The sequence below is a fragment of the Haliotis cracherodii genome, unplaced genomic scaffold, assembly GCF_022045235.1.
Source record: "Haliotis cracherodii isolate W230 unplaced genomic scaffold, xgHalCrac1.p SCAF_2, whole genome shotgun sequence".
Classification (NCBI taxonomy): domain Eukaryota; kingdom Metazoa; phylum Mollusca; class Gastropoda; order Lepetellida; family Haliotidae; genus Haliotis; species Haliotis cracherodii.
In genome coordinates, this window is record NW_027266275.1 from 79,483,959 (window position 1) to 79,500,915 (window position 16,957).

The 16,957-nt window shown below is 40.9% G+C and overlaps 1 protein-coding gene across 1 annotated transcript in view; it reads right to left on the reverse strand.

Annotated features, from left to right (window-relative positions):
• The window catches only part of LOC139468547 (dynein axonemal heavy chain 3-like), an 80,675-nt gene extending 64,073 nt beyond the window's left edge, over positions 1–16,602 (reverse strand). The window contains exons 1-16 of the mRNA XM_071250598.1: positions 16,421–16,602; positions 15,070–15,168; positions 14,542–14,725; positions 14,005–14,034; positions 9,135–9,213; positions 8,297–8,450; positions 6,787–6,976; positions 6,241–6,316; positions 5,504–5,623; positions 4,869–4,994; positions 4,526–4,721; positions 1,910–2,089; positions 1,508–1,644; positions 1,073–1,178; positions 591–769; positions 98–191 (exon numbers count right to left, since the gene is read on the reverse strand). Of these exons, the coding sequence (XP_071106699.1) occupies positions 98–191; positions 591–769; positions 1,073–1,178; positions 1,508–1,644; positions 1,910–2,089; positions 4,526–4,721; positions 4,869–4,994; positions 5,504–5,623; positions 6,241–6,316; positions 6,787–6,976; positions 8,297–8,450; positions 9,135–9,213; positions 14,005–14,034; positions 14,542–14,725; positions 15,070–15,168; positions 16,421–16,441 (1,971 nt within the window). The 5' untranslated portion in view covers positions 16,442–16,602. The remainder of the gene's footprint in view (positions 1–97; positions 192–590; positions 770–1,072; positions 1,179–1,507; positions 1,645–1,909; positions 2,090–4,525; positions 4,722–4,868; positions 4,995–5,503; positions 5,624–6,240; positions 6,317–6,786; positions 6,977–8,296; positions 8,451–9,134; positions 9,214–14,004; positions 14,035–14,541; positions 14,726–15,069; positions 15,169–16,420) is intronic.
• Positions 16,603–16,957: the final 355 nt, after the last annotated feature.

Here is a 16,957-nt window from a genome sequence, read left to right on the forward strand (position 1 = left end):
CTGATATTAGTTTCTGATACAATTTGGCAAGAGGGACCAGCACTGATCAGTATTAAGGTAAAAGGCATGACACAAATAGAGTGACTATTGAACTCACAGTCTTGAGGAACTCTTGTGTTTCAACCAGCTCCTGTGTGGTCTCGGGAATCTCACTCACTCTGTCGGCCATCTCATCGTACCGCCGACAGATGCTGCAATAACAGTCAGTGATAGAGAATGACCAATATTTCCATAAAATCAACATTTAACAATTTCTCAATGATATAATCCACATATGCCAAATAATATATGAAGTATAATTCAGTTTGCTTTGACCTACAAGTACTCCAATTATTGACACACTATTAAACAGTATTTTCTTTTTCAATTTCGATAATCATTATATAAAACCGAAAATCTCTTTATTCAACTAACCACAATCGTTGCCAATTTTGAAACTGTTTTAGCTACCCTTATCAGTAATAGGATAATTATACTACAGTCAGAATGTGGTTTTGAGGGTAATCTGTAGTGTGCATTATACTGGATGGAGGACATGATGTGATTATTTCCCTTGCACCACAATGTTATCCCTCTGTGTGTGAACTCACGCTCTGTTCAGCTCTCTGTTCTCATCGACCTCGAACACAATGAGTCTTTCCTTCAGTCTCTGTGCCCTGTGACACAGCTCTGTGTTTAGCTGAACACAGTCGAGACAGAACATGCTGAGCGGGACAGTGATTCGCAGCAGAGCAATCTCATCCTTCAGATCCTGGTAACCTGTGATTTTCTGTCAAAGAAGGTCATTATTATTAATAGTGAGTTTGGTTCTAGAAAAATTCCAGCATTATCATGGTGGGGGATACCAAAAATGAGCTTCACACATTGTACCCATGTGGGGAATCGAACCTGGGTCTGTGGATTGCTGCTCACAATATCAATCACTAGTTTGTCTGGTCCACAATCAAAATTAACAGGCCATTGTCATCTAACTGGATTACAGTAAAAAAAATATTTTAAGAATTATAACAATAATAATTACTGTTTGAGCGATAACTAGCAGTGCTGAAGAATATAAAAAATGTTTTCCTACCTTCTTGAAAGCTTGTATAGAATGTTTTTCTCGGAGGAAGGTAGACACATCTTGATCAGCTTTGTTGTTGAGCAGGTCTGAATATTTCTTGTAGATGTTCAAGTATCTGCAATACAGGTGACCATAAATAACAACTGGTACATCAAGGAAGAGAATTTATGGATGTCAACTTCTTTATTATGAGGAACACAACGCTTCGGAGTATATGCTTGCTCCTAAATCAGGTGAATCAATGCTATGAGGCAGAAAGCATATATATGTGGCGCTAAAGGTGAGATGTAAGCTCAGTCTGGTGTTTATGGCCCAAGGCCCCATTCCACAAAGCGGTCATAGTGCTATGATGACCGTAACTCCCATACTTTAACATTGACTTACGACAGTGGTTGCACTTTGTGGAACAGGGGCCAGGTGAGCTAAAGTAGAAAGCACACTTACTTCTGTGGTCCCACTGTGTTATCTTTGAAGATCTCCATGGCCTTATCAACGTAGTCTGTGAACAGTGTCTCCTCGATTTTCACTGACCTCAAGAGTAGGCGCTGTCCTCTCATATCAGGGAACAGTTCCGTCTCAACCTGCAGCCAGGAATAGCGTTATATATAGCTGAAATTGTCTCTAAAGAAAACCCAAAGCAGGTCAATAAAGTTAGAATTAACATGGCAGTTAACTCTCCTAAATATCAGCCGTTTGTTACAAGTTGAGAGGACCTGATTTGAGGCTACAGGATGAGATTCCACACTATACACTGCTGGAACAACTGACTTACACAACACAGATACATTTTACAAAACATCAAAATAACAGCAGACACTTTTCTTTGTTTTAAGATAGAAGCCATACCCTTGATAGTCCCTCTCCACTGGCAATGATCTCGGAGAAACACTTGAGAATGATGTCTCTGATCTCCCTGAAGGGCGGGTCAAACACGATCTTCGGGTCCTCCACCCTCAACTTGATGATCATGATCTGCGGCATGACGTACTGCAGCTCGTCAAACTCCTCACCGAAGTCGTTGCCCACCTAGGACACAGATCACGCACATGACAGACACCAAGTGGTTATGGGGAACTCATCAACACACGCTGCATAACAGACACCAGGGACACCATGGGGAACTCATCAACACACGCTGCATAACAGATACCAGGGACACCATGGGGAACTCACCAACACACACTGCATGACAGACACCAGGGACACCATGGGAAACTCACCAACACATACTGCATAACAGATACCAGGGACACCATGGGGAACTCACCAACACACACTGCATAACAGATACCAGGGACACCATGGGGAACTCATCAACACACGCTGCATAACAGACACCAGGGACACCATGGGGAACTCATCAACACACACTGCATAACAGATACCAGGGACACCATGGGGAACTCATCAACACACACTGCATAACAGACACCAGGGACACCATGGGGAACTCATCAACACACGCTGCATAACAGACACCAGGGACACCATGGGGAACTCACCAACACATACTGCATAACAGACACCAGGGACACCATGGGGAACTCACCAACACACGCTGCATAACAGACACCAGGGACACCATGGGGAACTCATCAATACACGCTGCATAACAGACACCAGGGATACCATGGGGAACTCATCAACACACGCTGCATAACAGACACCATGGGGAACTCACCAACACATACTGCATAACAGACACCAGGGACACCATGGGGAACTCACCAACACACGCTGCATAACAGACACCAGGGACACCATGGGGAACTCATCAACACACGCTGCATAACAGACACCAGGGACACCATGGGGAACTCATCAACACACGCTGCATAACAGACACCAGGGACACCATGGGGAACTCATCAACACACGCTGCATAACAGACACCAGGGACACCATGGGGAACTCATCAACACACGCTGCATAACAGACACCAGGGACACCATGGGGAACTCATCAACACATACTGCATAACAGACACCAGGGACACCATGGGGAACTCACCAACACACGCTGCATAACAGACACCAGGGACACCATGGGGAACTCACCAACACATACTGCATAACAGACACCAGGGACACCATGGGGAACTCATCAACACACACTGCATAACAGACACCAGGGACACCATGGGGAACTCACCAACACATACTGCATAACAGACACCAGGGACACCATGGGGAACTCACCAACACACGCTGCATAACAGACACCAGGGACACCATGGGGAACTCATCAACACACGCTGCATAACAGACACCAGGGACACCATGGGGAACTCACCAACACACACTGCATAACAGACACCAGGTGGTCATGGGGAACTCACCAACACACGCTGCATAACAGACACCAGGTGGTCATGGGGAACTCATCAACACACGCTTCATAACAGACACCAGGTGGTCATGGGGAACTCACCAACACACACTGCATAACAGACACCAGGTGGTCATGGGGAACTCACCAACAAATGCTGCATAACAGATACCAGGTGGTCATGGGGAACTCCCCAACACACGCTGCATAACAGACACCAGGTGGTCATGGGGAACTCACCAACACACGCTGCATAACAGACACCAGGGACACCATGGGGAACTCATCAACACATGCTGCATAACAGACACCAGGTGGTCATGGGAAACTCACCAACACACGCAGCATAACAGACACCATGGAAACCATGGGGAACTCACCAACACACGCTGCATAACAGACACCAGGTGGTCATGGGGAACTCCCCAACACACGCTGCATAACAGACACCAGGTGGTCATGGGGAACTCACCAACACACACTGCATAACAGACACCAGGTGGTCATGGGGAACTCACCAACAAATGCTGCATAACAGATACCAGGTGGTCATGGGGAACTCATCAACACACGCTGCATAACAGACACCAGGTGGTCATGGGGAACTCACCAACACACGCTTCATAACAGACACCAGGTGGTCATGGGGAACTCATCAACACACGCTGCATAACAGACACCAGGTGGTCATGGGAAACTCACCAACACACGCAGCATAACAGACACCATGGAAACCATGGGGAACTCATCAACACACGCTGCATAACAGACACCAGGTGGTCATGGGGAACTCCCCAACACACGCTGCATAACAGACACCAGGTGGTCATGGGGAACTCACCAACACACGCTGCATAACAGACACTAGGTGGTCATGGGGAAATCTTTTCTTTTTATTTCTTTTAATGTTGTTTAACCCCGCACTCAGCAATATTCCAGCTACATGACAGCAGTCTGTAAATAATCGAGTCTGGACTAGACAATCCAGTGATTGACATCATGAGCATCAATCCATGCCTAAGGGACACAACCCTGCACAGGGAATTCTGGCACCTTAGAAAACTTGGCCACCAATGTCCCCCTAGATAATTATATGTCAGCAGGGTCAACTTTGTAGCTGCCCACAGTCCAGACCTTGTGTATCTGGAAGAACTCCAGGAAGTCTGCGAGTGAGTTGATGACCATGCTGCGGAGGTGGATGGACATGACGGCAGCGACGCAGCGGAAGAACTCCTGGATCATCTCCGTGGAGTCTGTGTCATTGGGGGGAACCAGATCCTGCCATAGGTCTGTCTTCTCAAAGAACACCTTTGCACATGTCGGAATCCAGCTAAAACAGCCAACAGATAAAAAAAGAGATTTAACACTGCACTGCAGCCATATACTGCTGGTCTGAAATACCAAGATGACCCTTGCTATATCTAACACAAATTGTTGAAAGATCGCACCCTCTGTACAAAGGTCCCGAAATCCTCACCTCTTCCTGAGAACTTCATGAGCATCCCAGCATTGCTTCTTGACCAGAGATTCAAACTCAGTAGGCAATAGGGGCAGGTCGGACGCCAACAGTTCCTTCAAGTTGATGAACCGCAGATGGCTGAACCTTAGAAAACATCAAAGAAGTAAGCATCACACCTCAGGATTTCATATCAACATTTTCATATCAAGTGAGTGAGTGAGTGAGTGAGTGAGTGAGTGAGTGAGTGAGTGAGTGAGTGAGTGAGTGAGTGAGTGAGTGAGTGAGTGAGTGAGTGAGTGAGTGAGTGAGTGAGTGAGTGAGTGAGTGAGTGAGTGAGTGAGTGAGTGAGTGAGTGAGTGAGTGAGTGAGTGAGTGAGTGAGTGAGTGAGTGAGTGAGTGAGTGAGTGAGTGAGTGAGTGAGTGAGTGAGTGAGTGAGTGAGTGAGTGAGTGAGTGAGTGAGTGAGTGAGTGAGTGAGGTTTTACACTGCTTTTAGCAATATTCCAGCATTATCATGGTGGGGGACACCAGAAATTGGCTTCACACAATGTACCCGTGTCGGGAATCGAACCTGGGCTTTCGGCGTGATGAGCGAACGCTTTAACCACTAGGCTATCCCACTGGCCCGTTTGTACTGAAATTGGCTCTACTTACTGGTCAAACCAGATGTTCTGCAGGTCATGCATGATGGAGTTGGTGATGAAGAGGTGATTGAGGTTGAAGTTATGGGCCTGGTGGTACGACTGATGCCAGGGGACGGGAGCTCGTATCAACCTGCAACACAATCACAGCTCAGACCTCCATCTCAAGGATCCAACTATCTGTACAGCTTGACCAGGCATGAACACAACAGCAACATACTGTCAACACCTGACATGACAATGTCACAAATAGCAAAATATCAGGATGAAACAAACTCTAAACACAAGCACAATTATGCTATGACTCAAATTGTTACAGTAAATTTTGTACAAACCCAAATCTCTATGGAGTTGGAATAAAATGATCAGACTGCTGATCAGCCATGTGTGTGTTGTGTAACCCTGCAGTCAGCAATATTCCTATATGACAGTGACCTGGAAATAATTGAGTCTGGACCAGACAATCCAGTGATTGATATTGTGAGCAACGATCCACGCCATCGGGGTATGATGACAAACAATCAATAAACTGCTAAAGCTGACCACATCATCCACAGAATGCTAGGGAACTGGGTCCCGTTCCACAAAGCGACCATAGCCCTAAGGTGATCATAACTCCCATACTTTAAGAAACCCAGAAACATCACAGTGTTGATCAGTCATGCATCTTGCATCTTGTCCATAGAACATGAGAATTATTAATTATCATAATGTATTTAGGTTTGCATTAGCAGGTGGCATCATGTTTACCTGAGGGGGAAGGGTTTGGGTGTCCAGGCGATGTGTAGTCTGTCTCTCTCATCCTGGTCCTTCAGGACGTAGTCAACTGTAACACAACACCGCCATCATGATAACCTACCACACTGAACAATAACTGTATGTGCAGCAAATCTGCATGATGAACACAGCTAATATACTAATGGACATAAATATGGAAACGGTTGCAGGGAAAATATTACACACTTGCTTCACACAATCTACCTATGTAAAAGTATCCTTCGAGAGAAGTGAAGTTTCCATTTTTATATAGTTGATGAATAATATGCAGGTAAATATTGAGAATTTTATGGAAAAAAGCAGAAGTTAACATTAATTCTTCTGAGATGTTGATGTGTTCAAATATATTGATCCAGCTGGATATGTCATGCAAGAATCTAGCTTTACCATCAAGTGTGTCTACAGGAGGAATCATTCTGTGGTTCTTGCATGGTTACCTATCTTGATAATGAAACACATCCTAAGCATAAGGATTGACATGAATCACACTAAGAGCTGTAAGATAAGTCCTCCTCCCACCTATTGACTTCCTGATGCTCATCTCATAGCCTGTATCTATCTCCTGTAGCAGCAACTGGTTGAGGGTTTCATGTTCCCAGCTGGAGATGAGATGAGAGGGGACGAGGCGCTGGATGTTCTTAACCTGGGTGTGAGACTGGGGTGCCAGCATCTCTCTACGGATACCTTTGTTGATGTAGTAGTAGTAACGCTGGAACCAAAAGCAGGGTTGTTGCACTATAACGTTATGTTTGTTTCTTTGTTGTTTAAAGCCACATTCAGCAATATTCCAGCTATAAAATGGCAGTCTGTAAATAATCGGGCCTGGACCAGACAGTGATTAACATTATGAGCATCGATGTACACAACTGATATACAATCACATGCATCAAACAAAGTCACCGATCCTATTAGTCACTTCTTACAAGAAGAACAATGCTAGCCCAGATCTCCATGGGTATAATGCTGTGACTTCTTACAGACAGATGTAGTGTGTATGTGTGTGTGTAAGCGTGCAATGTCAATTGTTTTGACAAATAATTGTTGGGAGTACAGAGCTGTTGTTGATGCAAGATTGTTCCACTGAAGCATTACATGTGTTGGATTGTTTGTGATGATGTATGACAAAGTGAACAAAGCTAAATGTTACTTCTTTACATTTTTGTAAACACTCTTGTTATTTATCCGTGGTTCTTACATTTCAATCCTTGCCATACACCACAGCAAATATCTTTCTTTTTTTTAATGTTTTGTTCAATTACAGCTATAAACTCATCCAAAATACTTTTAACCAATCTGGGATTCCAATTTTGTTAAAAATATTTTGGATGAGTGTATTTCTGTAGTATTTTTAGCTTTCACTATTATAGTTTCAGTCTAAGTTAAAGTTGTTGCCACAGAAACTCAAAAGATAATTTTTTTTAAATCCCAAAACATAAGAAAGGCACCAGTTCACCACTGTTCTATCAATGTACCAAGTTTGGAGAAAATATAGCTTATGGTTTTCAAAATCTGCTCCAGAAATGAGCATTACCACCATTTTCTGTCTAAGTCAAAGTTGTTGCCATGCAAACTCAAAAAAAGAAATCCAAAACTCCCAAACCTTCAAAAGGCACCAGGGTGCACATTGTACCAAACAACCTTAGCGCTACAACTCTCGTAAGTCTATGTGAAGGTATGGGAGTTAGGTCACCTTAGCACTAAGACCGCTTTGTACAACGGCACCCAGTTCACCAACAGACCTATCTATGTACCAGGTTCGGTGAAGAAATATTTTACAGTTTTTAAGATATGCTCAGGAAAATTTTGCACAGATGGACAGTGTCCATTTTAATACCCACCACAAAATGGGTTGCTGGGGATAAAAGACATTATTGCTTAACCGGTAATGCAAAACTAATTATAAGAGCTTTGACTTGTTTAAATGATGATGTCTTTTTACATGAGTAATCAATATGGTGACAGTTTCAGTGCTGGACTAAAACGATGAAACGATATAGGGCAATGGCTAGCCAACACAGGATGGTCGCACCTCGAGGTCTCTTTCATTGGGTTCTCCGGACAGCTGAGCTTCCTCTTCCTCTATGGCCCGCATTATGTCCATCTGCTCAGTTGGGGTCAGAGGGCGACTAGGTGGTAGTTCCGGAACAACTTCCTGACGTGGTGACAACTGACCATTGACCAGTCTAAACATTAGAAATGAAACAAGTTAATTAAGTACCAAAATCTAGGTTTTGGAATATTGCAAAGGCTCATACAGCACATCTGTCATAATCTGATCTACTCATAATCAACATACATACAACCCGTAGATTCCGGGGTAGATTAGGTCTTCAGCAACCCAGTGCTTGCCGTAAAAGGTGACTATGCTTGTCGTAAGAGGCGAATAACGGGATTGGGTGGTCAGGCTCGCTGTCTTGGTTGATGAATGTCATCAATCCCAATTGGGTGGATCGATGCTCATGATATCAATCACTAGATTGTCTGGTCCAGACTCGATTATTTACAGACCGCCGTCATATAGCTGGAATATTGCTGAGTGCGGCGTTAAACAACAAACCAACCAACCAACCAATATACATACAATGTTCTTCATTCGATGTTGAACAACACTAGAGTCAGACAGTACACAGTCCTCATGGGCGAGGAAGTGTAGTGGTTAAAATATTTGCTTCTCACAGTTAGGATTCCAAAATTAAGTATTATTTATGAAACCATTCATTGTATTTCAAGTCTTTATATTGTAAGCAATACAAAACCTCACTAATTTCTATTAATAGTCTTTCAATATAAAACACTAAACTCAATTTCAATTCGCTTGGATAAACATCCATCTTCATACATGTTTCATGTTTGTTAAATTTTCTCACCCATTTTTCATAACATCCATTGTTTTACTCCTCGTGATCCCCGGCCCCCGCTGCCTGGGGCTTTTCTTCACCATCTCGACTGCAATACAAACAAAACAAGTCAATATTTCCATGACGATTATACAATCCAACAATTACTCCACTGATGAATAATATCTTTAAGATAGGACACAGTAGAAACCTGCTACATATATTCCTGCCAAACTCACCCTGATACTAGATTTTCCGACTATCAAACAAGGAAGTTTAGGACAAGTGTGATGTCAGTATTTGAACATCAATTTAGAGTTTCAAAGTGTACACAGTTAACCTTGCACAAAACATATACTCTGATGAACCAACCATGTCTAATAACTGACAAATAACTCCCTGCTGAAACTTGTGGACATAGTTGACTGTCTGGATGGGAAAAACAACAGTAAAACAATGTCATTTTTTCATTAAGACTTGGTAAGTTATGGTAACTCAAATGTGTAGTACAGTTCCCATGTGTTGGAAGTACATCATCTCACACAGGATCGTCATCACCAGACACACATTTACACAAAAAGCTTATTCCAAAACTACAAATGCTATTTCTGACAGAGAAATGGTTGATGTTCAGAGTAGACTCAACAACAGACACAGACCCACAACAGTGTAAACACAGACAACAGAGTGACAACAGAGCAACAACAGAGTGACAACAGAGCGACAACAGAGTGACAACAGAGTGACAACAGAGTGACAACAGAGCGACAACAGAGTGACAACAGAGTGACAACAGAGCGACAACAAAGTGACAACAGTGCTGGTCGATTCAAAAACATGTACAGGGGTTAATACAGTGACAGCCATCACTCCACGTGTTACTTCTGGTGCACACCTGGCTTGTTGTGTGAGTGAGTGAGTTTGGTTTAAAGCTGCTTTGAAAAACTGCAGAAAACTATGGTTATAATGAACTCAAAGGGCCACTACTTTTAGTTTGTTATAACCGTAGTTCGTTATAAGCATATATACAACATATTTTCAGCACATGGCTGGGACCAAAAAATAAGTTTGTTATATCTGTCAGTTTGTTATAACCGTGTTTGTTATAAACACAATTTAGTTATATATAGTTTATGTATTTCAGTTGTATCATTGCGTGTCTGTACGATGTGGATGGAAAGCCAGAAGTGTTGCAGGTATCGTGCTGACAAACCTAGAAACATTATCAAGGCAAACATGTGATTTGAACCCACAATTTTGCCAACTCAGCGCAGAATATTTTAGAGTTTTGGACAACAGGGCCACCCATGCTTGTGGCTCATAGATATCATACATGCATCTGAATATAGGACATAAACCTTACAGTCAGTCACAATTCATATAAGAAAATCATTAATCGATATTAATCTACATATAATATAGGTGGACATTTTCAACATTATCTCAAATTACACTAACACTGATACGAGAAAACATTTGTGGAAAGGTCTTTTTGAGTTCTTGTTAACAGAAGAAAACAGATTCAACTTACACTGGGGCTTTAATGATAGTTTCCAGTTAACTATCTTGATTGTAGGGTGGGGATATCACAGATACCTAATCACCATACTTGAAACATGCCACTTGTTATGCTGCCCCATAGCACTTTAGCAAGTTCTTCCTACCTGCATGTACAGCTTTGTTTGTTTGTGTGTTGTTAAATGCCACACTCGGCAATATTCCAGCTATATGACGGTGGTCTGTACATAATCATGTCTGGACCAGACAATCCAGTGATTGACATCATGAGCATTAATTCATGCAATTGGGATTGATGATATGCATCAACCATGTCAGCGAGCCTGACCACCCGATCCCATTAGTCGGCTTTTGTGACAAGCATAGTCACCTTTTATGGCAAGCTAGGGTTGTTGAAGACCTATTCTACCCCGAATCTTGTGTGGTAGTGAGATAGTGCGGCATTGTAATAGTACCTTAACTTTGGAAACAATACTAATACACATGATCACTCTCTTCACAAACTCCCTTGCGGTCAACCTAGTACCTCACCCACAGGAAAGCCATTTCATATAGTCCATTCATTAAATTACACAAGTTTTTCATCTACATTTTTTAAAATGTCTAGGCATATGTAATACATTGTTAAGCTTCACTGAGAAAATATTCTTACATGTGAAAAACTATTTCCAATTAAATATGCACCCTTTGATTACATAGGTTGTACGGCTCCACATGCTGTCAGTGAAGATCTATGGAGAGCTAGCTATAGACACTTTGATGTATGAAGATATATTGTCATGCCCCTCACTGTTTGAGTTGCAGTAGCATATCTACATAGTTATGCAGAACAATGTGTAAAACACACTGGAAGCCTTGCATTAGGGCAGTCTGCTCCGATATCAGCATCGCGTGATAAGGAAAGTAGCTTGCGGCAGTGGTGTAATGCTACGTGATCCCTGCACTGGAGTGTGATGCAAGGCATGTGGGACAGAGTCATGCCACACACCGACACAGTGAATCATTACAGCCCTCCACTGGAGTATTTGAACACAGTGGAATCCCAGAATGTCAAGGCCTGCTGTTCTCATGCCTCTTTTGTTTTCTTTTTAACATTTATGTGTAGATATGTCTTAAATCATGTGTTCATTGTAATTTATGATGAATCCATGGATCATGATGAAAATGATCACATTTCTGTTAACATCCATGGTGTCATGGTACTACCCTGAGAACATGTGACTATGCTTACAACAGTTGTGTAGGAGCCTGACTCTCCGATCAGTAGCGTAACTATCCTCAACATGACTGTTAATCAACTCCCATTGGTGACAGATTTGTATCCAATCTCATTAAATTCAGATCTTAGTGCTCACTACTGCTATACAAATATCTGAGGACAACTTTCTCTGACCAATAAAAATGACTAACAAGCAATTAGCATTAGCCAAACAGCTTTCTCGAGCTTTACGGCACTATAGTTTCAAACTGGCAACTTCCTTGCCAGACGAAACTTTGAAAGATATTTTGACATTTCTTGATTCAAAATCTAAAATCTGAACAAAAGAAAATTCAGGGATGTTTTATAGATGGGCAGTACTTCCTACAGGATACAGAAAGCCTATTCCGTTTGAAATGTTTACCCAATTGAAGCAATAGATAATTGTATATTTTGACAAAAATAGTCGCACAGCCCTTAACTGTCGTTCGGAATACCCTGTGTTAACCTTTCAAGGTTGCATACTTAGAAAACACATTTTAACTGTCACTTTCCTGTTCTGATAGGGGACGCTCTGATTGGTCAAATTAAAGGTCGTTCTGACATGACCTGTAATGGGATGTCCTCAGATCTTTTTTTTAGCAGTAGCAAGATCTGATTGAAATGAGATTGATTCTACATCCATGGCTCTTCTGCACGCCATTTTAGTATTTCCTCTATGCAGGGTTAGAAACTAACAGTTTTCATCCACTGGTCCTTATAATGATAACATATAGCAAAACCCTTAAAAATGGCAATTTTCTACTAGTCCTTATGATACCTTTACCATTGGGCAGTTTGGCAAGGACTATAGGACTAGTGCCAATTTCTAACCCTGCTATGGCTAAAAAAAATATTCTTGGTTCTCAGGCACCGCCACATCATCACAAGGTCTGCAGCATGTTTCATATTTATTTCTATTTTCTAAAAAGAATAATCCTTAAATATTATGCGTCTCGAAAACACGACCCTGACAGTGAAATGCTACAATACTTAAAAACAATACGATCCAATAGAGCCTGCATTTACTTCCCTTTACATGCACACTGCTTTACTGTGCATCTCGTATTACCAGGTCATGGCCGCAATAGGAGTTTTTGTGCTTGTTTTGCCATTTGCAAATTTGGTCAATAAAAACATGAAATTTACGATAAAACATCACTCGACATGATGATTTACAAATTCAATGGTTTTTGTGTACTGTATGCCGGACAATGTTTCACACGCAGAGATTAAGTTTACATGTGTATTTGTCTCGTAAAATAAGCCGGAAATAGCAATCAGCTGTTTACACATTTTCTCCCTGATCTATGAGTGATTTTGTTAAAAAAACACTTAATGTCATGGCCAATATCAAAACTGAAAATAAATTTCATAAGAATAGATAGGAAGACTGAAAACTTTGTATCTCTAGTGACTAATGTTCGTTTCAAGGCGAGTTGATGTGATTTGCAGATCAGATCATACACAATTTCTCCGAAATTAATGTAAACAAAATTGAATCTAATCTTTGAGAAAAGTAATATAATGGATTACAAACTTATGTCCAGATTCACAAGGAACACTTGTATAGCCAGATAGTGTAATAATAGGAGTAACTTGCATACTTCAGTACGGATTTGTTGACATGCTACTTTCGGTCTTGTGTGCTCAAGATAACGTCTTTGCATTGTGAAATAAAAATCAAAGCTCATTGTATGTGTGTATTATGCACACACTGGTAGTCCAACGATGGTCCAATACTGTATTCCAGAATTTTACTCATCAAGGAAAACATTTATGTAGGGAGGCCCTATCCCAGGTTGTTGGTAGAAACTGTTTATCTGGTTACATACTAGTTTGAACACCACAACCCTCTCCACAAAAAGGCCGCCCACCCGCACTATATTTTCAAAAGCCATTGCCTGAGAACCAATTCTTTTATTTTTTAAGCCTAACTGAACACTACTAGGGCTCACAAGATACACTGTATAGAAAACTTGTTACTTTACAGTATGACCAAACAAAGGCTGTACAGAGCTAAAGAAATCACCCTGACTTCTACAGCAAACACACACAGACAATGTTGTCTAACACACAGTAACATCTATGAGTAGCAACATCACACCAAGTCATTGAGTTAGTAACACCACTTAGTCTACCTACCACTAGTGTGAATTGGGGGCAAAGTTCTGTCTGAAAACAACATGAACATGTTATGCTGAAGACAACTAAAGTCAAGAAGCATTGCATCAAGCGGCACCTGAAAACTAATATTCAATTAAACTATACTGATTGTAACCTATGTTATCACTATTCATGCTCACTGATGCTTTGATATTAGTTCAAATTGAGAAGCAAATGTCACCTGGAAGCAAGAGATCTTCAACTAAAAGATAGATTATTTTTTTAATACAGCCGCTTAGCTCATGTTGCTCCAATGAAGCAGATCAAAGTTGAAAATTATTAACATCTTTCATCAAAAGTGATAATGATAACTGCAAGAAACTGTATGTATAACTCTTTATAGAAACTATTCAGGAAGATTCACAAAAAATATAACTTGAATAGAACAACAAAACAAACATATTGGTCAGTATGAAATAAATGATACAAAAATATTTTAATCTGATAACTACATGCCAAATAAAGCAAATCTGTTATTACTGAAGTCAGGACTGTGGAATCTTTAGCCTCGCCTACCTTTTGTCTTAGATCGCACAAGTTTTGGAAGGTCTCTGAGCTTTAAATCTGATGCTGAAGGTGTGTAATTGTTGGCAATAGACTCGCTGGGGCTGCGGTGATATTTCTGTTCTTTGAATGGTGCTGCAAGAGTCCATGATGTCCCTTTCATCAACGGAGGATGTTCACTGTTTCTCAACACAATCTGGAAAAGAGAAACAAGTTTGCCATTTCCCTACACAGAAAATGACATTTCAAACATCCTTATGCTCTTGGTTTTTAGGCACCAATTACAACAGCACATCCTCCCCCCAAAACATCATCCACTACTCTGGGTAGCAAACCTTCCTATACCAAATAGTGAAAAAAGTCACCCCTAAGAACCCAATTTGAAAAACATATAAGCCCATTATTATGTATTTATTCTATTCGTATATGAGGAACGGTAAACATCATCACAGACAAGTAATTACTCAAAATAAGCCTAAATGACAGGCTAGGGTATTCTGAATAATCCCGTTTCACATCCATATCTGGCCTGAATGTTACCTGATAGAGGTCAGAGGGATGAGTATCAGTTGATGGAAGTGGGGGAAGTCCAGGCAGCCCTCTGGTCTTGCTGCAACTCTGGATTGGTGTTTCACACACCTGAAAAGTCGTCATGTATGTCAGCTGAATCTTGGAATCTTGCCATGTGTTGGACATTGATTTATTCAAAGATGAAAACATTGTTACATAATCATCTATGTAGAATGTATTTCATGTATTTCACAGCTACAGATATGCAGCGTATTTGCGTAAAACAACACACCCAAATATTCAAAACCAAATTTATTTCAACTAACTTGCACACAGAAACGCATGCATTAAATTAAATGTACAAAAACAGCTCGCGTAAATACCCAGTGAAGCTTTTTCAGCATGCATACAAATAGAGCATTATTACATTTCTTTTAAATCTTAAAATATTCACTAATTTTGGGAAAACCTAATAGAGTGAGGAATAAATGAATGAAAAAATATTGGGTACCCAATGAAAAATGTAATAACCCAATTAAAATTGAAACCCTAGAGTAAAAACTCAATTGCCCAAAAAGTTATCTGGAGCTCGGATTTCAACTTGATCTGACGATAATTTTGCATCAGAAGTCGTATGTATCAGCTTCCTGTCTTTAATATCATGTTGTGCATCTATTTTTAATTTGCCTGTAATGGAGGGGCTTGAAATCATGTGACTGTAACAAGAAGGCATCTGACTGACTCATCTCGCCTTGACAGGCATTATCACCAAAATATTTAACCATCTAAGTGTTAACAGAAATAAATGTTCTCAAAGGTAAGATTTAGTTTTCGTGTATTGGGATTGTTATTAGACACATAATCAGAATTACATCTTAGGGGTTAAAAAACCCATAACACAAGGATATATTGACTTGATAGTAAAGCTAGTGACCTTTGAAAACTTGAACTTACACAACTAGCCAAACATGATTATTTCTTGTAAGATATTAATAAAAAATATTTCTAACGAAAATGCAGTTATTGTAGCTCTGTTCACATGGTTCATATGGGCGAAAGTCGTACCAACATATTCATGCAACTGGTGTAAACTAAAGGATATCGATATGAGTGCAAAGCAAAGTGAAAAATAGCATTTTGAAAAATATTCCAACTTTCCTATAAAAAAGACTATGAATGAATGAAGATGAGATGAATAACATCGTATATCAACTGCTTTGACAACTTACACCGGAGGGAATTCAACGCACTTTTACAGTTCCAATAATCAAAACATGAACCTATGAGAAAAGTTTAAAAGGATAAAATGTCTTTACCTGCAGTATGAATAGGCTCAGATATTTGTGTGCCGAACTACCAAATTATCAAATTCATTACAAACCTTGGCCCGCTGAAGAGCCATATCTGAAAACAGGAAATCTGTAGGCTACTCTCAGAGATGTATTTATGTTGTTTTTGCTACAGAGGCTGTCGTCACTTTCTGGGGACCTCTATCAAGGGCATCAGTCCCCGTAATCATGAACACTATAATTCGCGAAACCTGTCACCAACAGAGATCCTCCATCTTGTATAATCAACATCCGGGCGACTGAGTTGCTAAGAGGCGAACCTCGATAAGGTTACTTCCGGTAGCAGACGACGCGCCGCATGTGGGGTTTATCCCTTGCTTATTTTCACACATTTAATGTGTCCAATTTAAGGGTCTTAAAATTTCCAGTGCGAAATACAAGTGGTACTGCTTCCCAGTTTGTGGTGAACGAGTTGTTTTTTTAATTTGACGCTGTAATCAATTTAGTGGCAGTTCATTTACTTTTGGCCTGCGAAAGAGGCAGTGGGCTAGGCTAGATTAGAGTGTCAGTATTCTGTTATCTGTTTCAAGAGAATCAAAAGTCACTAGTTAGCACTGGGTAATATTATG